Genomic DNA, 25,441 nt, shown 5'->3' with positions numbered 1-25,441 from the left:
TAGGACACCCCCACCACAGACACACATACAACAAACTCCTGCAGATGGCACATAATGGTAGAATGTAGACATAGGCCTATTGCAAAGCAGAACAGTGCATGTACAAGAAGTAATACAAGCAATACAAGTGTAATATAATGGCAAATGTATACTTGTGCATTGTGGACACAGAATAATTTCGGTATTGACAGCATTGGCCGTTGAGGTAGATTTCTCTATGATACAGTCCACACACATGTTTATCACCTTAATTTAAAAGATCAATTTATTCCCATTAATTCCAAGGATTGTGCAACCCTATTGAAAGTTTCAGGTATCAAACACATACCTCCCACATGCAATTTTTCATTTATCTATTTTGTTTTTTTTTTTAACCATGTTTGTGTTTTTGTGATTATATCTGTGTGCCTTGGTTGAATCCAATCATTCAATGAAGTCAATAATCTAAAAATGTAATTATTAAGTGACCCTAGTATCTTACAATTTGAGAGAGAAGAATCAATACCCAGGCAAGAACAAACTTCTGTCAAAGTTCAATGGAACTGAAAAGACCAATTCATCAGTGCAACTTTACTGATCTTTGTGCCAAGTACAATACACAAAACACACCATTGGTTAAGATAGTCTATAACTTCTTTTGTTGCAAGTCAAGTGAGCAATAACTTAATTACTTTATAGACTCATATTGGTCATGTCAAAGAATAAAATTGCTGACTTTTCACAAAGCCTAAGGCAGCATGTTTAAAATGGACAAAGTGCAGGAGAAAGGGGCAGAGAATTTCTGGCCTCAGCCAATGATGAGCAACGTTGCTATCACACTGAGGAGGATAAGAGAAGACTTAAAGACAGGGACAGAAGGGGCACATGCCACTTGTCTTGGAACCTGCAAAAATGAAAAGAAACTCAACCAATCTGAGAGTGCGACTGCCAGCACTTGTGCTCCTGCTGGAGGTCGTCATTGTGACACTTTACACTTTCTTCGTCACCTATGATGATGACGCCAATGCCAAACACCAGAATAATCACACCAGGCCAATGGAGAACTCGCTCTATCGTGACTATCCTTTCTTCGCCGACATTCAAGTGATGATCTTCATTGGCTTCGGCTGCCTATTGGCATTTTTCCGCCTATATGGATTTGGAGGCATTGTTTTTAATTTCCTGACAGCCACATTTGCTATCCAGTGGGCTATCCTTGTCCAGGGGTACTTCCAGTTCTACAAAGGCGGCAAGATCCACCTTGGCGTGATAAACTTAATCAATGCCCAATTTGCGTGTGCAGTTGTGCTGATTTCATTCGGAGCAGTTCTGGGGAAGACTAGCCCTGTGCAGCTCCTGGTTATGACTCTGCTGGAGGTGCCTGTCTTTGCCATCACTGAGTGGGCTGTGCTCACATACCTGAAGATCAATGACGCAGGTGGGTCCATCCTCATCCATCTCTTTGCATGTTACTTTGGTCTGGGTGTCACATTTGTCCTGTACAGACCCTGTCTTAACCAGGGTCATGCTAAGGAGGTGACGAGCTACCAATCCGACATTTTGTCAGTGATGGGAACACTGTTTTTATGGGTGTTCTGGCCTTCTTTTAATTCTGCCCTAACCATAAAGGGCGATGACCAACACCGGGCTGTTCTGCATACCTTCATTGGATTGAGCGCCTCAACTCTCACTGCCTTTGCCCTTTCCGCAATGCTAAACAAGAATGGCAAGCTTACAATGGCCGACGTGCAGAATGTTACGCTGGCGGGCGGTGTGACGGTGGGCGCTTCAGTGGACATGATGATCAGTCCAGCTGCGGCCTACGTGCTGGGGATGATAGGATGCACGGCATGCATGCTGGGATACAAATATCTGAGCCCTTTCCTGTCCCGGCACCTCAGGATCCAGGACCAGTGCGGCATTCACAACCTCCATGGTCTGACGGGTCTCATCTCCAGTGCAGCAGGCATCATGGCTATCCTGCTCGCCAGCGAAGACACCTACGGGCCCAGCCTCTATGAGATCTTCTCGCACCGTGCCCCTGAGGAGGGTGACCCTCGGCTTGAGGAACTGCAAAGGTTAATCCCGGGGCTTCGGCCAGGGCTAGGCCGCAGTGCCAAGGAACAGGCACTGTACCAGGTGGCGGCAGTCTTTGGCACCATAGCGGTATCAGCTGTAGGTGGGGTGTTAACAGGCCTGGTACTGAGACTGCCATATCTGGCCTCTCCGGATGATGAGTCTTGCTTTGATGATGAGTTGTTCTTTGATGTGCCTCCAGACTATGACTACATGGCTGGTCAGGGTGGTTCATCGTGTGTAAACACAGAAACCAATCCAGGGCACTCAAAGGACTGTCTTTAAAGAGGAACTATGCAGGATTGGCGATTTCATCTCTGGTTTCGGTTTCGTTTTTCGTTTTCGCTCGTTTTATGCTTGCATTTTCTCTGCAGAGCTTCCCCGACAGCTTTAGCGTGTATATTTATACATGTATAGGCTATATTTAAATATATAAATTGCAAGCGTGGTTCTTCGTCTCAGACTTCCAGATGTAAACAAGGAGCGATCGTCTCCTGCAGAAAGTTGCATAGGGTCTCTTTAAACAAATCCATTCAGGGCAAGTACAGGGGCAACTGCAGTTCAGCAATTTGCAAATAAAAAAGAAATACATGAACAAGACATGAATGCCCTACGCAAAAAGACAACAACAAATGACCTATGGGCTACTGATCTGTTGACTATGGGCAAATCTAATGCTAACACTATAAAAACGTTATGCTTGACTCAATGATGGCATGATTACAAATCTGAAAGGCACTCTGTTCATATTACGGACGAAAACTAAAGCTGTAGTTAGCAAATCTGGCAGATTGAGAGGATTTAGGCAACATTTTGAATGTATACAACATGCCCCTCCCCCACTAGCATCGAGCACCCTCCCATTGAGTTTGTGCTTGTTGTGACTGACAGTCATTTCTGCCAATGATAATACAGCCCTGCACTTATTTGACCAGAAGAACCAGGAGCGGTGGATTTTTGCAAAACAAATAACAGGCTCTAAGTGGAGGCAGAAGCGCTTTATGTTCTGTCGCATACTGTTCAGTGAGTATGTTTAAAAACAAAGCAAATCATCCAACTGCAGTTTTAATGCAAGCAAATTATGTTAACGTTTGAAGAATGTTGAATGTTGACATTGAAGAATGTTATTGTTCTACTTAACAGTTACTTCAATATTAGTATCTAAATCATTAAAGGTTTGATAATTTTATATTTTTTGTGACTGTTGTGCTTTGCATGTTTTCTTGTGAATTTGATCAGAATCAATACTTCTCAATAATTTACAAAATATGTGGTATTACTGTGTTAGTCACAACTGCTTGTGTAACAGGATAAATAAGTGGTTTCATGTGTTTGACTTTTAAATCCTGCATATGATGCATAAGGCTTATTTTCGTAATATTTCCATACAGTAATTGTAATGTGCGTGTCCCACAACGAAGATGATAACTGAGGTAGCGTTGGTAAAAAGAGGCTACACATTAAAAGCCATTAAAAGTACTGATCTCCTTATGTATTATGCATAAATCTCCCTATAAATCGTATTTCTGCAATTTTTAGCACTTTCTTGCTACTTTTATTTGGTTTTGCATTTTGTTTACATGAATTTAATTTTGTTAGGTGGACTAGGTTGTGAATCTTGTTATGAATGCATGCACAATGCACATGCTTCACAATTTACTTTGGAAGGTCTTGTCTAAAATGCCTGAATATGAGGCATACTATCCACTACATGGTATTATCAAAGTCAGTTATCTGTTTATATTATAAAAGTTGTATTATAGGTCAACACAGTCTACACCTACAAACTCAGAAGTTAATCTTCAGAGAATTATCATCATTCATCATCATCAACCGCAGATGCTGTATCATAAACACAAAAAGCAGGGCATATTCAGTATCATGCTTACGAATTAATAGCCTGTAGGCTATGAGAACTTGCAATGAGCTTCTCATTGTTTCCCATCTGTTTTTTCACATTGACTAATGTCAGACCTTCCTGTGGGAGATTGTTTTATAACCCTATGAACAGCAAATATGTTGCAGATTTCATAAGCACTTAGCCTACCCTTTATTAGCTGGATTAAGATAGTATGTTCAATTGTTGACATCTCTCTTCAGAGATCACTGTGGACAAAAGGTCCATTTGGCTGATTTAGCCTGTCAAAGCAAAAAGTTATAAACAGAGTTGTTTGGAGTAGCCTACATTTGAAGAAAATGTAGCCTAGTGGCCCAATACAGTCTTTGTATGTGTTGTAGGCTACTGCAAATGAGCTGATCTGGTGTCCCTAGTCCAAAATGGTGTTTGTAGAGGACTAGCCATGGATATCAAATGCCATGGATATCAAATGTGGACAGACAGAGACCATCAAAATCATGCTAACACACACTACATTGACCAACAAGTCAACAGTGAAGGGAAATCATAGTGCTTTTCAGTTGAGAGTTCAACTAGGCCTAGGCTACATGTCTTTCAAATCACAGAACAAAATCATTATAGACTAGATATGGAAAACGACTCATGTTAATGCAAAACAACCAATCAAACTGTATCGTCTAATCAGCATCACTTGTTATGTAATATTATTATAAGGAAACAGTAAAAAAAACTCCTTCAACAGCTGGACGTGCAGGTGGCCGACAGGTAGCCAACGAAACAAGACTGCAAAACCAACACTAGCCCCTGCACCGTCCTTCGTGAAACCCCTTCTGCCTTCTCTGTCGTCAGTCAACGGCAGCCTTCTCTCAAGCTGGTTCGCTGGCGAGTTACCCAGGAAGTCGACTGAGAAACAGAAGTTACGGCCATCAACAGACACTTCGGTTCAGAATATATCCTGAAATATTTCGCTAACGTTACCTCAATAAGGATTGTTGGTTCATTTACTTAACAAGCAACCACGGTGCATTGAAGCGTGTCGAGTTTATAAGTGAACTCTGTGAGGGTGAGGAGACGAGCAGTTCGAAACTTGTCCTGTCAGGCCAGGCCTGGCCTTGCTAACTACGCAGCTAGTAAATATTAGCTTGTCGAGCTAGCTAGCCAGATACCTTGAGGAAGTCAACGATACTTAGGGGAGTAATTGAAAAGGTAAGCTTTTGTATATTTCTGTCTCTATAACTTCGTTTGTAAATTACGTCAGTATTATTACGATTTCAATAAGGTATGCTTGCTACTTGTGATTGCAGCAATATTACCCACGCTGCGGCTTGTGGCTGAAGTTAGCTTTCCAGCTAACGTTATGCCGCTAGCTACGACTTGTAAGCTAGCTAACCTTAGCTGACACGATTAACGTAACTGTAGATTCACGTCGTTCGTGTCAAAGCCAAAATAACCTGATAACCAAGCATGACATGAAAGACAAAAATATTCGACTTCCATTCTTTTTGAGTCAACCAATTATCAAGTCAGGGACCTCGAGACTGCTGATACTGGCCCTGTATGTAAATCAGTGTTTCGTGAGCAGCAAAGGGTCTCCTTGGCGAAGTTATGCCAACCACGTTTAACATCTGTGTCAACAATTTGTATTCTCTCAGCATTTTACTACTGAGCAGTATATTCAGCTCCAGGTAATAATAGTGTGAAGTCCCTAGTAGTACTAGCTAGCAAAATTAGCAGTCTAATTAACGCCAACACGCCAAGCATTTACACCAATAGGGAAAAAGCTGATTGTTCCCACGCTATGTGCTCTTAGCAGACCGGGAGCTGTTAGCTGGTTAGCTGCAACCAGTTAGCTTCTAATATTACTTTCAGATGCTATAACGTGGATTGCATTGAAAGTTCACTTTCACAGAAGCTTCAGATCAGATTCACAGTGCAACAACAATCAACAAGGTTAATAAAGGTTACGTTGCTTTGGAATTAAATAGCATTTGTTTTCATTGTTACAAGTAATGTTGCTATGATTATAACTCATGGGAAGTCTGGATTTGCCTTCAAAATGATTACTAAAGCAGGCTGTTACATAATGGTCTTTAACTCCTGAATTATTGATAACATGGTAAGAACCATGTTCTCTGTAGTTTTGCAAACGAGATATATTCGCTCTATAACTGCCTATAACTATGTAACCCCCCTCTGTCATCCCTTCCCCTCTGCATTTTCAGTCTATCAGACTTACACATTATGCTAATGCCTGTGTTACTGCCAGACATAATATGTCAGGGTGTGGGGCTCATTGGTGTATAAAGTGTGATCATTTTTATTTCATTCTTTTTACGTTATTTGTTCTTTTTACAATGTATCTTTGAATGAAATTGAAGGCTCCATCCAGACACATTTCTCCTCTAATGAAATGAGTTGAGGTCCAGTCTTCTAAAAAGCCTGACTAACTTTTTGCATAGGTTGTACTGGTGCATATAATGTTTGCACCAGCACATTGTCAAATTTAAGTGCAACCACCACACCTTATTATTGCAGTGCACTAGCTTCATCAGGTGTCTTCCAGGCCCCTAGCTATTGCATATTTTGCCTCCCTTTCACAACACTGCCATTTCAGAGTGTGGCACGTGCGACACACTAGTTCACCTGTTAAATGACCGCACTGTTAACAAGTGCAAGCAAAAAAAAAACACACATGCTCTGGAGCCATGTAACTGCATTGTATTCATGGGTTTAATCAGGTCCCTTTCCCCAGGTGTACTAATCAAGCACCATGCAGTTCATAATCTAGGTGCTTGATTTGATACACCTGTATATAGGGACTGGATGAAACCCTGGATGAAACCCATGAATACCTAGTATGCTGCTAAACTTGTTAAATAGAAACTATGTAGGATTGGCGATTTCATCTCCGGGTTTCAGTTTCGGTTTTCGCTTTCGCTCGTTTTATGCTTGCATATTTCTCTTCAGAGCTTCCCCTACAGCTTTAGCGTGTATATTTATACATATATAGGCTATATATGTACTTATAAATTGCAACCGTGGTTCTTCTTGTTCCTTACGCGTCTCAGACTTCCAGATGTAAACAAGGAGCGATCGCCTCCTGCAGAAACTGCAAGGTTGCAATAGCGGATAGGGACACTGAGGGTGGGAGGAAATATTACTGTTTTCGAGTAAACTGGTCAGTCAAGCAAAGCAACAATTTCTTAGCGATTTTATGACTATGAAAAAGTTGCATAGGGTCTCTTTAACGATCGAAAATAAAACTCAGTTTTCAACTCAGTTTCTGTTGAAGCAAATCCTTTACCATTCAAGAAGTTATCCCAGTTCTATCGATAAATGTGGATGTCAAGATATTCACAATAATCCTCCTCTTTTGTAGGTTCTACTGTCTCTCAGGTCAGGACACAATGGCAGACGACTTTGATATTGAAGCCATGTTGGAAGCTCCTTACAAGAAGGTGAGTGCTTTGCTCAGGGTCTCGTTGGAAAGATGGTGCTAATGCACTACTGCACATCATGTGACAGAGTCTAATATTCACTAGGCTGCTCATAGCTATTTTAATTTCACTGTTTAAAGTATGAATCTGTGTGTGTGTATCTGTCACTATGAGAGTTTTGGTGTGTGTGTGTGTGTGGTGTGATACTTCAGACAAAATATCCAGAAACGTGAATAAATGCCCATCTATCTCTCTTTGTAGACTTGCCTAATGATATCTCACCTCTACTCCCCTGAATTCACCTTTGATTCCAGTGTGAACTGTGAAAAAAAGTAAGGTAGTAATTGCGCAATGTATTGATGTACTGTGATCCCCTAGGTAAAAAAACAGAACCTCATCTTAGAACATCCAATCACCTATTCGGTCGCAACAAGGTGAATGAATGCCCATGGATGTCACAGCGCATTTAACCTGACATGCCACAGAGACAGTATTCAGATTTTCTGTCGGCATGGCTTGAACATCATGAGGCCACGCTAGCTGTTTTGTTTTTTAAAAACATTTTTAAAAATGTTAATGTTTATCACTTGTCACTTGTTAATTTCTCACTGTGCCAAATTTGGCTCCTGGTGGTGACTTGTATTGGGCGGGTTGGTAGTGCTTTTGACAACATTCCATCTTTTACACATGCCACAGATTTAGTACCATTTAAATATGAATACTGTCTCTTTACCAAAGTCTGTTGCTATGATTTTCAATTCGTAAAATCAACATCTTTTTTGCATGCCTTTAATACCAGTAACATTTCAAAAAGTTGATATCCTTCTTAAATTATCCTGTAAGCTAGAAACTTCATCAGAACTCATATGGCATCATAAACACAACTTATCTCCATCAGAAAAGTGTTTCTGTCTGTACTCTTTCCAAGTGAAACACAAGTACAAAAAACCTAGCTAAGAGTGGATCACTCCATGCGACTGGTACGAAAAGAGACATGAGATGAAGCTATAGGATTTATCTACTTTATTTTCCTTTTCTGATCTTTTCTCTACTTGAGGTTTTGACTGGTGGTCTTCTTTTCCATTTAGCCTATATTTTGGTTTGGTTTTTGAAAAATTCAGTTTTCTTTGATTCGGTTTCTGTTTGGGAGTCGATATTACTAAAGCAGTGTGAATCCCTGTTTGCTTCAGGGCGAGATGTGACAGAGGTGCCCTCGAGCTCTAACAGTCCAACAGCGAAAATGGGTGAAGATCTCATGGATTCTCAGCATCCACAGGAACTCTTTTAGCATGGCTACAGCGGGCTATAGGCATAACATTAGAGGGGTATTGGTACTCATCAAACAAGAGGATCCTTCACTGGACATCATGGCTCACTATATAGCATGCCTTCGAATGGGAAACTCCATTGTAGAATCAGTGTATTTTCTGTTTGGAGACAGATTTGATTTATTGCTACTAAAATAAATAAATAAATAAATAAATACATAAAAACCCATTGATAAAAGAGTTGGTTTGGGTGGGAGAAACGGGTATTTTATGGCCAATCCCGCCTGTAGTAAGTAGTCCTGAGAGAGAAGTCTCCTTTTTCTGTAAGAGTAAACTCATTAAATGATCATATTCTGTATTTTCTCTTCCCCTCCCTGTTCCCCTGACGACATGCTCTGTTTCCTCTGCGTCCTCATGATGTTCTTCTATCAACCCCGCTTAGGATGACCACAAATCCTCTAGTGCAAATGGCCACGAGGAGCGCAGCAAGAAGTAAGAAAGAGGCTCACAAATATTTCAATATGTTTTGAATAATGTATGGTTTTGTTCAGTGTTCAATTTTGAGGGACATATTACATTCCTGTTGGCCAAGTGTCAAGTCCTGCGCTCAGATTGTGTGTGTGTGTGTGTGTGTGTGTGTGTGTGTGTGTGTGTGTGTGTGTGTGTGTGTGTGTGTGTGTGTGTGTGTGTGTGTGTGTGTGTGTGTGTGTGTGTGTGTGTGTGTGTGTGTGTGTGTGTGTGTGTGTGTGTGTGTGTGTGTGTGTGTGTGTGTGTGTGTGTGTGTGTGTGTGTGTGTGTGTGTGTGTGTGTGTAGGAAGCACAGGAGCCGCAGCAGGAGCCGGAGCGCCAGTCCGGAGCGTCGCCGGAGCAAGAGCCCAAAAGAGCGCAAGAAGAAGAGGAGCCGCAGCCGAGACCGCCGGCGCTCGCGCAGCAGGGACAAGCGGCGTTCACGCAGCAGAGAGCGCGCGGGCCGCTACCGCGGACGCAAGAGCCCCTTGTACGTGTGAACTCTCACCTGCAGCCCACACTCCCTCAGACACACACTCACACACACACACGATTATGTGCTTTGTCAATATTTCCTTTGACATTAATCTGGAAGGTTTCAGAAGAAGCACAAGCATACTGTTAGTGAGTCTTTTGATCGTTCAAATAGAAGGAAGTGAAAGTAGGTTAGAATGACTTGGCTTCCTATGCAGCGTATCGGTCTTTCATGTCAGTAGTCCTTTGGTGCTGCCCTTACAACTCTTAGCTCTCTGGTCTCTGCAGGAATATGCTCTAAAATGGGCCACTATAGTCTCATGTGAGGACAGTGATTTCCACGGATATTAGTTTCAGTATGCACCCAGGTTACCCAAACAGGACTGTCATTGTAAGCGGTCAGTCACACTATCATAGTTCACTCTTCAAAGCTGGTTGCTCATTCCTTGGTTCCTCTGAATGTTTAGTAATGTTTGCTATAGTGTGTGCAACGTTTGGGGACATTTGCCCGTCCAACTAAATGGATATGCAATGCATGCTACACAACACTTACCAATTGTTGCATTGAAACTTGTGAGGTGGTAAAACTGAATGAATTGAAGCCCTTTCAGACAAAATAATATTGCTTAGGGGCTGAAAGCATTAGATAGATAGATAGATAGATAGATAGATAGATACTTGATTGATCCCCAAGGGGAAATTCAAGAATTATGCCTGAGGCCATATGTACCTCTTGAGGTTAAATGACTTGAGAGCTGTAGCTGGTTATCTTACAAAACAGCTATAATTTGTATGTGTTGTCAATGATATAAAGTCATGATTAACCCACCAAAGTCAATAGCTTGTGCTGTACTACAGTTCTGACTCTGCGTGGTGCTATTTCTCCAGTTTTGTCCTTTTTTCTGCTGCTTCAAAAGCAGTCTGAGACTAATGCAACGTTCCAGGCATCATGTAGTTTCTAACACTGAGTAACTGGAAATTGCATCAGATCGAGTAATGAAACTATTTGGATGCGGTAACTCCGAGTAACTGGGAATTGCATCAGATTGAGTAATGAAACGATTTGGATGCGTTCAAGTTTTAACAAGACCTGAAAACAAGATGCTACTGTTTGTTAGTGATTGTCCGTTGTAAGTGATGGCTCTCAGCTATAGCAATACCAGTTAGTAATCGGTTGAGCAATGCTTGTTTCTAAGGCGTTATATCTTAAAATGACAGCTCATCATTGCACTCCATTCCATAGCTGGTAAGTGTTGACAGGACAAACATGGAGGCTACCTAGACTTATTCCACCCCATAGGCTTCAGCGGACAAGGCGACACCTAGCTATATATTTATCTATGCAACGTAACATCACAGCAACAGATATAGCCTGCTTTATACTTCCTATGCCTGATTTAATGAGACAAAAATAGGACAAGTGAGCATCTTCAGCTCTCATTTACTGTTAATAAGCACAGCGATCTTGAAAACTGACAATTGAGTACTTGGGGGGTTTGATCGAGGTGACAAGTAGGAATTGGATGTTCAGGACATTCCAATTGCAACCTCCTGCTTGTAACTGTGAAATACGACTGGGAATATGAGTTATGAACTAAACTGAAATGCAGCATAATTTCAGACTCATGTTGACACATGTCAGCTGGTAGGATAGCCCCTCAGACCCAGCTCTCTGCTGTTGTGCTACAGTAGTTGGGTTGTTGCTGACTGGTGTATGCTTCCCAAAAAAACCCTTGTTTTATACCACAGCTTTGGGGCGAAATTTAACGGTGGTCCTGGAGGGAAGATCGTCCCACCACATGCCACCAAACAAAGGTTTTTATGATCCTATTCCTCACTCGTGTGGGTGTTTGTCTTGCTAATAATGTCTTGCTAATAATGAACACAAGTGCACACACACACACACACACACACATACACATGTACCTTTAGTAAAACCTGATCATGTATTTTTACACTGCATCTCTTTTTCAGCCGACGACGCTCGCGAAGCAAAAGTCCCTTCAAGAAAGACAAAAGTCCCATCAGGTTTGTTTTGTGTTTGTTGGTAAGATGTATTGGCAGTATGATACTATCACAGTGTTTTAGCAATATTACCACCATATTGCTATTCTTTTTTTTATTGTTATTGTTTTTAACACCTGTGACATTTGTATTCGACTGACTTCCAATTTCTTCTATTTTTCAAGAGACAAAGAAGTGATGTTATTAAAGCAGATGTATCCACAGACATAAGACATTATTCTATTATTTATCATATATAAATATTTTGCTATGTAATTAACTATATGGAACTATTATACAACACTTTTTATGCCTACATGTATGGTTGTCTTGTTTAGATTAGCTGAATCCTGTTATCGGCTTTTGAACTTGGGTTGTTTTTCCACAGGCAACCAATAGACAACCTGACGCCTGAGGAGAGAGATGCACGCACTGTTTTCTGCATGCAGTTGGCAGCACGCATACGTCCCAGAGACTTGGAAGACTTCTTTTCGGCTGTTGGCAAAGTAGGCCACTAACCATGCCATTCCATGTCTCCGTTTGTTCCATTTGTTCCCACCCTACACCACTTTTCCACAGCCCTTTGTTGTTGTTCATCTTTCATTCTTTCTTGTAGCCTGGCAACAGGTTTTGCCAGGTTCCTTTTTACAATGGTTATTAGGTCCTGAGTTCTTTAGACCCTTAGACAAAGGAAGGTTCTCCGCGCTTCTGCAGTTTAGCGTCGATCTGGCGCAGCCAGGCCAGGACAGATGATGTGTGAGAGGGAGAGGGATGCCGGTGCAGCTCATATATTCTTCTTTAGTATTTATTTAGATGGTGCAAAACATTGACTGATGAAGATGTTTGTACATCAAAACATTAGAGTTCTTTACACCCTTCTTGGACCTCAAAACATGGATAGGATGATCGTTATATGCCTACATTGACCTATATAGGTCTGACAGAGTTCAGGCATGGTGACTGAATTCAGGCTTGAGCTCGGCCATGTACAATGTCCAGAAAGGCTATTCTCTCTATATTGTCTTTGAATGTATTTGATCATTTCAGGCACAGATCATTTCCTCTCTATCAGCCCTGCCTATAGTGATGCATATAGATGCACACTCCTCGCTAGAGCTAGAACACGCCCAATCCTACTCTACTCCTATCCTGGCTCACACCAAATGGATTATTGATAGGAAGAATAGGTCTGGACACTCGATTCACCCTCGATTAGCAAGGAACGTTACCACCACAAGTGTAAGTTGGGGTGTGCGATATATACGGCCTACGATAATATCTTAAATGTAGTTGTAGAGGTGTGAACTGACATTATTTTGGGCGGTTTGCGTCAAGTAAACTGCTGGCTCCCCACACAGGACAGCTCACTGGTAAAGTCAAGTAATAATAATAAAAAAAAGCACAACTTAACGCTAATTACAGTGTATACGGTTAAGAGGACAAGGCCACATTAATCTCTCTAGGTGGTCTTATAACCCGTGTCCAGAGTTTCCCTTAGAAGTTTAGAAGCGGAGCAGACCAGTCCGCAGCCTCCAAATAATGAGTCTCATTTATGAAGGGCTCTGGTATTTATTTGGTCCTCTAAGACACCTGTGGTGAAAGAGCCAGAATGATGGTATTTTGACAAGCAGTTTTAATAGTTTCAAAATGTTTTCTTACATCTTAATCTTTTAATGCAAAGCACATTATGGGTAAATGTCATAAAACTGTCATTTAGTAGATGCAGTGCTTATGTCTTATCCCCCTTTTGCTGCTCTCTATCAGTAAAACATGAGAAAATAGTTAGAGCAATGGAATTTAATTGTTTCATAACAATGAAAAGGATATTAAGTTGTTATTCTCCATCCATCGTAGAATGCCTTTTTAGTGCGTCTGCAATGCATTGCTGTAACCAGAAGGAGGCGACTTGTGTCGGCTCCTTTTGACCAAAAGCCCTAGTTTTCAAACAAGGGTCTATACCCTTTTGCTTTCTCCTGTCTTGTCTTTAATGACATTTTTATTATACTATATTGTAGTATAATATTTATTTGTCTTAAAATGTTCCTCACAGGTGAGAGACGTGAGGATGATCTCAGACAGAAACTCCCGCAGGTCAAAGGGCATTGCCTATGTCGAATTTTTGGAGGCCACCTCTGTGCCGCTGGCTATAGGACTGACGGGCCAGAGGCTACTTGGAGTGCCAATCATCGTGCAGGCCTCTCAGGTGGGCTTTGGGCGTCATATTAGGCATGAGGCAACAGCAGTTTAATGTGCCTTTACATTATATTGTATGTTTGAATGTGGGGCTATATTAGTATATAAGCCCTCTGGATTTGTGCATGATATCTGGAAATGACCTGACGATGACAATGGGCCGTCTTGTTTTGTGAGTAGGCAGAGAAAAACAGGGCAGCTGCTGCAGCCAATAACCTCCAGAAGGGCAGTGCTGGGCCCATGCGCCTGTATGTGGGATCACTCCACTTCAACATCACAGAAGACATGCTGAGAGGGATCTTCGAGCCTTTTGGCAGGGTATGCACCAATCATTATGTTTCAATCATGTGTTTTTTTATAGTCATTGGAAGTCATAGTGATAGATTCAATTGATTCTTTTGATTAATTGCACAGCCCAACTTTTTTGTATGTCACATCATAGTTTGGCTATAATGTATGATCACTCTGCTTTCTGTGAGCTTTATTGATGTGTTATGTCATATTAGCTGATGTATCACACCCTGGCAACAATGCAGTGATTCACTGTTGAAGCATTGGTATCCTAAATGTGTTTTTCAGTATTCTAGTCAGTGACTCACTGAAAATACTTTCACAGTCAGACTAGTATTTTCCTATTCTTCCATAGTCCTAACAAGAGACAGAGACTGGCAATATCCCTTAGTTGCCTGTCCCAAATGGCCTGTGTCTCTGTCCCACTTCAAACTACACAGGAATTTGCTTGTTTAATGCTATTGTGTCTGATCCTTTTCAGATTGAGAGTATTCAACTCATGATGGACAGTGAGACTGGACGCTCCAAAGGATACGGATTCATCTCTGTACGTTCCCTAAGCATTCTCAAAGCCTTGTCCTTGACTGTGACCTTACGGTCAGATTTCGAAACAGACCATTCGGCACTGTGGAACTTTGTGCACTAGTGTTTACATCTTGCTTGGTTTTTGTTTTTCCGTTTGTGCGTCAATTCAGTTTGCAGATGCCGAGTGCGCCAAGAAGGCTCTAGATCAACTGAACGGCTTTGAGCTGGCTGGCCGGCCAATGAAGGTTGGTCACGTGACCGAGAGGACGGACGCGTCCACGGCCAGCTCGTTCCTGGACAACGATGAGCTGGAACGCACTGGCATCGATCTGGGAACCACAGGCCGCTTGCAGCTCATGGCCCGCCTTGCAGAAGGTAGGGAGAAACGATTGTTACAGTAATGTCCCGCATACAAGCCGCACTGTGTATGAAAAGAAGAGGAATGCCGGTGCAACGGCATTTGGGAGAAATAAAGTAACTGGACTCTTTCAAGTGACATGATACTGTCTCTGAAGTAAACTAAAATATGGAATGAATTTTGAAGGGCAAGCTGCCTATTTCAGAACCACACAGGAAGATCTGTGAGAGATGCATGATCGGCTTGGTAAGCAGATGTGTGTGTGTGTGTGTGTGTGTGTTCAGGCACAGGCCTCCAGATCCCTCCAGCTGCTCAGCAAGCTCTTCAGATGAGCGGATCCATCCCTTTTGGCAACCTTGCAGCTGTAACAGGTCAGTCTACACATCGAAATCTACACATCTAACCCAACCCCCCCATCATTTCTCAGATCCATTTGCTTCCACTTTTGCTTTCACTCTGCCTCACTGCATGATGATGTCTGTGTTGGCAACTGTCTACAGAATACTCCCCCCCCCCCCCCCCCCCCCCAGATAGTTACTGTTGCTTAATCCATATCATGTCATTCCTCATGCATGTGCACACTGTTCTGTCACAGAGAAGCAGGATATTCACTTCCTATTCCACATGGCAATCGAGACACTGGAAGTTTTGTGATAGCCCTGTTATTTTAGTCAGGAATTTGAGTTAACTTATTATTATTATTATTATTATTATTATATTTTCATTATATCAGGGAAATAGTTGAGAGTGTAGAAATATTATTCTGATGGGAACATCTGTTCATCCCACAGAGGTGTTGAGAGTGATGCTGAGACATGAGGGACAGGGTTATTTATTTCAGTTTATTTATCCCAGACAGTCTAGCCAGATGAATGGACGCCTGAATAGGTTGGCAAGGTTCTGAACAAAGGTTTTGATATTTCCACAAGTGGTTTCAGGTGTGTCTTTATGAACATGGATTGAAGTACATCTGTCTGACAGAGGAAATAGCTGACAGGATGTGAAATGGTATAAGCTAGATATATTGGTTTGTATGGGTGTTTATATTCTCAATAAAATCACCATCATTTCCCCTTTGGCAAGCACAGTATTATGGGCTGCACTTGGTGAAAACAAAACCATGTGTTTGCGGTTTCATATTGAAGATGTCATGCAACTATTCTGATGGGTTAGATAAAACGACAAAAGCCTTCCAGCCTAATGTTAAGGACAGCTGGCTGGAGTGAGCGCCTCTATATTCATGTGCTGGTTCCTGGAAAAACGCCCCAACTAAATGGCCAAATATTCAGTGTCATTTTCTAGTTAATCAGTTGTCCATGCATTTGTTTTCAACTAGTTGTCCAAACTCTAAGCTCTAAGTTGGCTTTGGCCCTTCATTTTAAGAGGGTTCATACACACATCATTGCTGTCTTGATGAATAATACGTATGTCCAAAACCGTTACTTTTTAGGAAATGAAAAACAAAAATATGTTTCAATATAATAAGACTTGGTCATCAAAATCGGGACAGTGTCTGTGTATAGTCATTCACTTGCTTGTGTCATAAGACGGACTTTTGTTTTTTATACCAGCCTGAAAAAAAACATCTCCCTTCATGACGTTAACGTATCTGGAGTAAAGAAATCGCTGCATGCCTACTTCTTTAACCATTGTCTAATACTTGTTTATTTAGCATTGCAGAGGTTTCAGACAATGTTGTAGCTCTCAAAATTGCATAGTTAAGTCCGTAATCTCTGGAAACCTGGCAGCAACGTTTGCATGCTTCTGTAGTTTAGTAAAGTTACTATGAACAATGCTGAATACTGCTACTAATAGAGGGTACATGTTGAATAGATGGCGCGGTTAAACATATTTTCAGTCATTTAGAAACCCAAAGCTGTACTGTAGACAAAGGAGAAGGTGAACACTCTTTATAGTAAAAAGCCAAAATCATCAGAAGTGGACACAAATAATGTTTTTATTGGACAGCAACGATATGATGTGGTCCATGGCTTATCTAAAAGTAAAAACTTCAGAGCAAGTTGAAGTACCGTAACACTCAATGCACATGTCCATGTGTGCAACTTGGTAAACGGATGGCAAATCGAAATGACAAATGACCCATACTTTACTACTATTTTTGGAAAGCCATAGATAAAGTTACTGCATCAGTCAGGTTTTGAGGGAATAAATAGAATTGAGACTGCAGACACACCCCATCTTTTGTTAAAGACCAGAGACTAATAGAGAGGCGGCTGGTATCTGTCCATTCATTGTCTAAGTAAACAGGAAGTCTAGACATCAGTCATTCTGACAGTAGCTTCCCATCCACCCATCTTGTCCTCTAATTGAGAGATAACAGAAACTACAGTTTGCATTTGAGATGAGCTGTTCCATTGGTCTGTGCTTTTGTGCATGTGTTTGGTCATCCTCTCACTCACTCACTCACCACCCAGTGTCTGATCATCATCATCTTCTTCTTCTTTTTCTTCTTCTTCTTCTGTGCTGATTGTGCACATGCTGTAACCTCTCTTCTTCTGACCCTTAGATTTACAAGCCATGTTGATTCAACCCCCAGAAGGTGAATTTGATTTACCCGTCTAATTTAAAAAAGGAAACGAAAACAAGACATATGATATCCTTTTATGCCTTCATATGCTTCTTTCAATATCACGGCAGAGTCCACAAGGATATGAATTCCTCTTAAAACGTCTGGTCTCATTAATATTCTAGTGATTCATTGGCATTTTGTGGTATGGCATCAATGTTTTTATTTTTTGGAGTGAAAAGTAATTTTTTGGTTTGTTATAGTAGTGTTGGACAAGCGCCTCCTCTCTGTCATAATTTCTCTCCTCTCTTCTATCATAATTTATTGTTCCACTTTTCCGTAGCAAATGCATCTTTTAAGTGGTACATTCAGACCACAGAGAGATGATAACTCAAACCAGCCTCATGTCCATTTTAAAAGAGTATCATTGTTTTACGGATTGTGTTAAACTGAGAAGTGGAATCGTAAACAGACCTTAACAAGATCACTAAGTGCCATACAGAGACCTGAGTTGTGTGTGTGTGTGTGTGTGTTTTGCCTGCTCTCAGTTCTTTTTTGTTGCTCCCAGTTGGAATGAACTTGTGCTGTGTTTCTTCCATTGTAGCTGCTGGAGCCCCAACGATGAACTTGCCCAGTATGAACCAGGCCATGAACCTGCCCACCCAGCCTCTGGCTACGCACTGCCTTCAGCTCTCCAACATGTTCAGCCCACAATCGTGAGTGACTCTTTCTCTCAGGGCATCAGTACTTTCTGGCGATATCCCCTTTGTGACACAGATGTCATGTTTATTAGTGATAAAAAAAAGTATGCCCTGAAGAAATCCAAAATGGCTGCAACCAGTCATAATTTTACCCAGTTGCCATGTTTACTTAAGGACTTTAAGTACCTTATTTCTTTTCCCTTTTCACTTTTATTAGTACTGTGCATTGACATATTTAGTAGCATTTTTCAGTTATTGTAATTCTGATGGTGCACGAATAGCACTGTAGACCAGGGATGTTTGACCAAGGTTACATCCATGTTAAGTCAATTTAGTCGATTCAAGTTAGATCAACTGGACGTGGCCGTCCAAATTAGACCTGGATTACAACCTTGGATTGATGCGTAAATATATAATCTCACTGGCTGCAGAATACACTACACAGTGCCAGCTCAACAGATGAAGATGAGAGTAGCGCAGCCGCAGAGGCTACATGATTGCTTGTAGTTTGATTGGAATTTAACAAATAAGCGAATGTATTTTGTGTTAAAACTGACAGTGGTGCAAGTAGAAACCGTTGTAACAATGTTGGTTCATGATGTAACATTATTAAAGTTAGCAATCTTGCAGCAGACAAAACAAAATGCTAAAGACTAAGATGAGTTTGATTAATGATGCATTAGGAAACTAATGTATTGTAAAAGGTTGAGTAAAGCCATTTGCACTGAACTATTCCATTGTCTTTATCAACAGCGGTTGGTAATCTATTTCAGCCTGAATTCTTCAAAGCACTGGTGTGTTGTGTAAATTACACAAGGCCTGTTTTGTGGCTGAGTTTTCAATAAAAAGGGGTTTTGTTGTTTTACTTCAAGTTCTAAGCATTCGAAGAAACTATTACAAAGCTTTACTAGCCCACAACATTTTAACAATCTAGCAAAGTGACTGAAGGCATGTAGGCATATTGACTGAATAAGAGTGAGGCACTTTAAAAAAAAAAAAAAAAAAATGTTCTCACTCAAAGACAAATACGTTTTAGTGGACAATTGAGACTCATTTTGACCACCCTGGCTGTTAGCAACCCGGGTTGTGCCCATTGAGTGTGATTGAGTTAACGCAGTGGGTAATGCTGGTAAATCTTTGGCCTAAAACAGGGCTTACAAGTTATCACAGACTGTGCTAGAATTGAGATGACAATTGCTGGCATCCCCTGCCCAGGTTCCTTGCATTGAACTGCTATTGTAAAGTAGAGGGGAGCTCCAATTTCAGAGTAATTTACTTGCCAAGTTCCATGTGGGTTGACATTCTGGATGAACTCTTTAAAAAAAAAAAAACGTTATCTCTCTATAGTGAAAATGAACCTGGCTGGGATAAAGAGATCCAGGATGATGTCATTGAAGAGTGCAACAAACATGGAGGAATAGTCCACATATATGTGGACAAGAACTCTCCTCAGGTGAGTCCACACAATATATGTAATGCAATGCTGTATTGTGATTGTGAGAACAGAACTAGTAAAATAACTGGTTTGTTGACTTGCTCTAATGATGTTGGCTTGGGTGGGGTCCTGAAAAGTGTATGGTTTGGTAGCTACATTATCAATAATGTTCACGCTTGAAAAGCACTTCAATTCTTGCAGTCCCAGCCCTTCCTCTTTTATTTGAAGGAAACGAAATCTTAATACATTTTGTGTGTGTGTTGCCTGCTCTCAGTTCTTTTTTGTTGCTCCCAGTTAGAGTGAACTTGTGCTGTGTTTCTTTTATTGTGTGTGGTTAAATAACGTGGACATTAGGGCTCAAGTGTGCTATGCTGGCTTACTCCTTGGTGTTTTGATGACCCTTCTAATGTTGTGAGTTGTGAGTTAAATGTATCAGTCTGCTGAAATCTGTTGGATCCCTCTCACCCTTAGGGCAACGTGTATGTCAAATGTCCAACTATTCCTACCGCAATGGCAGCAGTCAACGCCCTCCATGGACGCTGGTTTGCAGGTTAGACATTACTCTCGGTTGCTAACTCTTCTCCAAGTTTTGACTAACTTCGTGCTGTTCTAATGTGTATAATTAATAATATATAATATAATATAATTGTAACTGTTTTTAGTTTTTTAGTTTAGTTACTTCTTTTACTTATTCTATTTGTTTTATATATTTGTTTTACTCATTTTATGTGTGTATATATATATATATATATATATATCTATATATATATATATGAAATTATATATTTAAAAAAAATTAAATGTGTTTATATGTCCCTTCTATTGTTTTTATTTTTTAGTAATGCACAACCTTTTCTTGTAAACTCGTCGTCATTGTAAATGAGGGAAACCTCAATGCCCTACGAGTATAAATAAAGGTTTGAAATGAAATGAAATAATCGCCGAAGGCCGCTAAAAGTGCTGTGTTGTCTGTGGCTTTGTCACCCTCAGGTAAAATGATCACGGCTGCCTATGTGCCCCTGCCCACGTACCACAACTTGTTCCCGGACTCTGTGACGGCCACACAGCTCCTGATGCCCTCACGCCGGTGATGCCCAGTCTCTGCCGTGTCTGATTCGTGCCACTCTAAAACATGTACATAACGTTCCGCTCAGAGGAGGCTTCCTTTGCGGCCTCTGCGTCTCTCTCAAAAGTATGACCCCCCACCCCCCACCCTCCGCCCCCAAACCACACACACACACACACACACACACACACACACGTACGGTGGGACTGAGTTAGTGTAGTTGTCAGAGAATCTGGGGAAGAGACTTTTGCCGACGGCTAATGAGCTGTGACGAACTGGTTTTATGAAGTTTTTATTTAGCCTGATATCAGTGCCCACAGTATCCCTTTCATGACTGGAGTGTTTGGTGGGGTGGTTCTCTGGGGATGGGGGAAAGAGAGATGATTTTGAAGGCTGCAGCAGTTCTTTATGAGAAGCAGGGCTTTGTGGTTTGTTTTTCTGTTTTGTTTTTTGGTATGCTTTCCAGTAGTGCACTTGTGTGTAATTGGAAAATTAAAAACCTCTGCATTTTGTCATGTCAGGAGTCAGGACTAAATCTGCAGTTGGCTCCGAGTGAGTGTCCTGTGATCATCTTGTACATAGACACACATCGTTTTAGTCTTCGTAGATTTTGCAGCTCACAGTTTTTGTTTGTTGCAGTTGGATCAGAAGGTCAAAAAATAAATGAGAGAATATTTGGTTTCTCCCCCCCCCCCCCCCGGCCCCTTCGTTCCCCCGCCACAGATAAACAGAATGAGGGTGGATTATCGGAGTCCACATTTGTAACTTTTTGTAATCAAGAATTTTGTTTTTCTAAAGAATGTCTTGATTAAACAACAACTTGATGAAGCAACATTTTTTATCTCTTGTACATGTGTGATTTATTTCAGATTTAGACATCTCTCCAAAATAATTTCTGTTTGACAGGTGTAGATATGGTGCTAACTTTGGTTATATTACACCAATGATTTCAATCTCACATTGATCAGGGATTACTTTTATCTTCACCTAGATTTTACAAACTGACAAAAAAAAAAAAAAATCAGCATTGGTAGTAGAGAATCTATGCGAATCATCATTGGTCAATAAATGTACACATTATTCCGACTGCAAGTTTTGATGTTTGCAGATATTGCTACTAATGTTTACCACATCCCCTTTCGGTCTTGAATCTACAGCATCATCCACTCGTTGCTGATTTGGAAACAAAAGTGAACTATTGTGTTTCCTGAAATGCGATCTAGGCAGTTGAGCACAGGCTATGAGTGACCATCCCTCTAACTATATCCACAGAAGCAGTCCATTTTGGAGTGTTCTAAAGCAGTGTTTCTTAACTGGTGGGTCGGAAACCAAAAATGGGTCGCGGAACCATTCTGGGTGGGTCGCGGAGCTTAAATTCAAATGCTACCTTATCAGATCTAATATTGTACCTTTATTTTAACAGTCTTTATTCAATGTCAGTCATTACCATGGACAATGTTTATGTGACAGGTCATGTCAGACATCATATTAGTGGTAAACGTAAATGTAATGCCAAACATCCACATGTTCCAGACAATTAGGTCTACAGGCACTTTGTTTGTTACCATGTAGCTCACCATATCCATTGGCTTGAACACTAAATTAATATATGGGTCGCAACTTTATGAACAAAATTGAGAGTCCCAAAGCCAGACCAGTTAAGAACCAGATGGTTGCTGATTCGATCCCCGACCAGTCCACGGCTGAAGTGCCCTTGAGAGCAAGGCACCTAACCCCTCACTGCTCCCTGAGTGCCGCTGGTTGGGCAGGCAGCTCACTGCTCTGGGTTAGCGTGCGATTCACCTCACAGTGTGCTCACTGTGTTCTGTGTGTGATCACTAATTTGGTGAAATTGGGTTAAATGCAGCGTGCAGAGAACAAGCTTTACTCAAAAGACTACAATCTTTCAATAATCTTTCCCAAATCTTGTCAGTGTAAGGTAGACTTAAGTTGTGTCCTGCTGAGACAGAGTCCCCACTACACGTCACAGTTTTGGTGGTGTCCACGTCAACGAGTTGGTCAGAGAATTGGCAGCTGATTTCCGGCACTTCTCCGTGAAAAATGAGGAAAAGGTATCAGAAGTAATGCTGGAAGGAGTAGGGGGAGTGTTGAGTAGTGATTTGAAGATAGAAGTTTCAGTCTGAAGACTTAGTCAGTGTCAGTGACACTGTTAAAATTGTCATTGCAAAAAGTCTTTGCAGCAGTGATGATGGCAATGAGCCAATGAGATTAGTTCATTAGTTGTTTTCACTCAGAACTTGCGTACCATCAACGTTTTGCTAGGAATTTCATTTCAACTGCATGGGCAGAGCAGCATATTGTATTATATCAATGGGCCCAGGAAACATGACTTCACTCTGAATGTTGTAGAGTTTGTTATGGTAACAACAATGATGTCACGTAATTCAGCAAAAAAAAAAAATCATAAATAGGCCTATTTAGAACTCTGGATAAATGTTGTGCTTTCGATATCTTGGTTCATCTTATTTAGCCTCAAAAGCATGCAATTCATCAGACTGTCTTGAAACTTTCATTTTAAAAAGTTTGATCGATTGCAGAGACTAGTTTAAGGACAGAATGGTGGCAGCTGGAAATCAACCTCAACTTCTAGCCCAGTTCATAGCCACTGCACCTCCTTTTAGGATTTTGGAAGTATACAAACATAGTTTTGATATTATGTAATGTAACTGAGGTTATTTAATGTGATGAAGTTCATACTGGCACAGTGTGTGATTGTGACAGGGATTTGCTCAGCCAGACACATCTTGTCTCAGATTCTTTGGGATTAGTTTGGAAATAAAGATGAGCAAAAAACAGTCAAACAACCTGTCATCAAGTAGTTGGATGTTGAAGAAACATTTTCATCTGGGCGTAATCACTTGTCGAGAGTTCAATCAGTTTATTTGAGAGCTGTGTTTTGTAAACAAAGGAGACTTGTTTGTTTTACTTTTACAAGACATATATTAATTTAGCAGACACTTTTTTGGGGATTAACACTTAGCTACATTGCAAGGAGACTTCAGGGTAACAATCACTTTACAAGCACTAGAAGACTACCAGAGGATGAGAGTACAGAAGTTCAAGTTCTAATAGTCAAAGAGCTATCAAAGAAAATATTAGAAGGAGAAGGGAGTGGAGGAAAGGATGTACATGTTTGGTATTGTTGGATTTAGGGTCAGTTGGGTTGGGAGAGGAGGCACTGTCAGAAGAGTTGGGTCAGAGACGGTTTATAAAGCGAGACGATTCATATGAGGATAAATTCTGGTGTCATTGTGACGTAGGGTTCGCAACTGCCACTCCCCTTTAGGAGGCAAACGGGAGGTCCGGTGTCAATGTATTTCTATGGGAGAAATAAACATTATCTCGGATTATGACCATTCCCTTAGCCCTACATTTAGCAATGCAAGTAACAAACCCATTATTCTTCAAGGCACACGTCTTTCTAACATTCCCACATTGAAATCGTAACTATACAATCTTTGGTTGGGTCTTCAAGAGCTTCTAGAATCTAGAGGATGGAGAGGGACACCCCTGTTGTGACATGTGCTCTAGGCTCGTTCTAACAAATGAGACTGTCTGGATTGCCATGTGTGTAGGGGTATCAGTACCAGATTACGTTCCTCCGAGGGATAACAAGCCTTCATGAGAGCATTGTGGGGGCAGACCCCAGCTGACACTTTGTAGGCAAACATGAGTGACTTTAATTTAATGCAGTTGCCAATGGAGCTCAGTGAACAACTCTTTGTTGTGATGTATAGTTGGTTTGGCTGGGAAGACTGGGGGTTATGTTCCTTCCATGTCAATATGCCAAGATACTATGAGATCCGTGCTGAGGCCGAGGGGTTGGAGAGGATTTCTGTAACGTTTTGGAAACTGAAATCACCTCACAGAACCAGCTGAAAACACCAAAAGGCTGCCAAAGCATGACTTGTAGCAGCTAAAAAGCCAGCATATTTTCAACAAATCATCTACCACTACAATCAGCTGGCTTTCTTACTGGGTGTGGGGCTCCACCTCTGAGACTATGGACTGCATTTATATAGCGCTTTTAACGGCTTCTGCGAGCACCCAAAGCACTTTACATATCATGCCTCACATTCACCCATTGACATGCACGCCGATGGCGGAGGCTGCCATGCAAGGCGCCAACCTGCTCATCGGGAGCACTGGGGTTAGGTGTCTTGCTCAAGGATACTTCGACAGGGTCAGGAGGAGTTGGGATTGGACCAGCAACATTCCAGTTACTGGGCGACTCCTCTACCTCCTGAGCCACTGCCGACCTCTGAGACTATGATGCAATATTCTTCCAACATATCTGAAGGACAGCAAGGACAAGCTCGCTCAGAATACTGTGCCTCGCTATGCCTGATGTGGCATGTCTGGTCTGTTTTCTTATAACCGCTATTGTCCTTACAACAGAGACCTACATGAAGCTTACTCTCAACAGTTTAGTGGTTGAGAGGAAAGCTGCAGAATGTTTTTAACTGATATTTGAAACATAATGGGAAAATTGAGTTACATGTTGCATTGACCTGAATGAACTGTAAACTAACCATAAAACTAAACTTCAAATTGTTGCAACCAATTTGCAACCAGTTGTCTCAGGCCACATTTACAGCAGGGTATTCTGAAAAACGAATATTTTCCCTTCTTTATTTTTGAGTATAATTCCGCTCACACCGATGATGAAAACAGCTGGAGAAGGGTGTCACAAACACATTGAGCAAACAGATGGCCAATCA

At 41.2% G+C, this 25,441-nt stretch overlaps 2 protein-coding genes across 4 annotated transcripts; both read left to right on the top strand.

The window, feature by feature from the left end:
- The first annotated feature begins 891 nt into the window (after nucleotides 1–891).
- rh50 (Rh50-like protein) lies at nucleotides 892–2,558 on the top strand. Its single transcript, XM_062540950.1, has one exon. It carries the CDS (start codon nucleotides 892–894, stop codon nucleotides 2,338–2,340), a length of 1,449 nt encoding a protein of 482 aa, XP_062396934.1. The 3' UTR covers nucleotides 2,341–2,558.
- A 2,151-nt stretch (nucleotides 2,559–4,709) lies between these two features.
- LOC134087448 (RNA-binding protein 39-like) lies at nucleotides 4,710–21,540 on the top strand. 3 transcript variants are annotated; one of them, XM_062540946.1, is made up of 17 exons: nucleotides 4,714–5,119; nucleotides 7,293–7,371; nucleotides 9,061–9,110; nucleotides 9,433–9,615; nucleotides 11,349–11,414; nucleotides 11,574–11,627; nucleotides 11,992–12,109; nucleotides 13,654–13,806; nucleotides 13,977–14,114; nucleotides 14,569–14,634; nucleotides 14,783–14,987; nucleotides 15,255–15,341; nucleotides 17,498–17,530; nucleotides 18,102–18,213; nucleotides 19,546–19,651; nucleotides 20,105–20,183; nucleotides 20,624–21,540. In XM_062540946.1, exons 2-17 carry the CDS (start codon nucleotides 7,321–7,323, stop codon nucleotides 20,722–20,724), a joined length of 1,602 nt encoding a protein of 533 aa, XP_062396930.1. In that variant the 5' UTR covers nucleotides 4,714–5,119; nucleotides 7,293–7,320; the 3' UTR covers nucleotides 20,725–21,540. The 3 variants fall into 3 exon arrangements, with proteins under 3 accessions (XP_062396933.1, XP_062396930.1, XP_062396932.1); XM_062540949.1 differs by lacking the exon at nucleotides 11,349–11,414 and having other exon boundaries at nucleotides 4,710–5,119; XM_062540948.1 differs by lacking the exon at nucleotides 17,498–17,530 and having other exon boundaries at nucleotides 4,720–5,119.
- The last annotated feature ends 3,901 nt before the right edge of the window (nucleotides 21,541–25,441 follow it).

The sequence above is a fragment of the Sardina pilchardus genome, chromosome 7 (genome assembly GCF_963854185.1).
Source record: "Sardina pilchardus chromosome 7, fSarPil1.1, whole genome shotgun sequence".
Taxonomy (NCBI): domain Eukaryota; kingdom Metazoa; phylum Chordata; class Actinopteri; order Clupeiformes; family Clupeidae; genus Sardina; species Sardina pilchardus.
The sequence above is the reverse complement of the archived record's forward strand: the minus strand, read 5'-3'. Positions and strand labels throughout refer to the sequence as shown.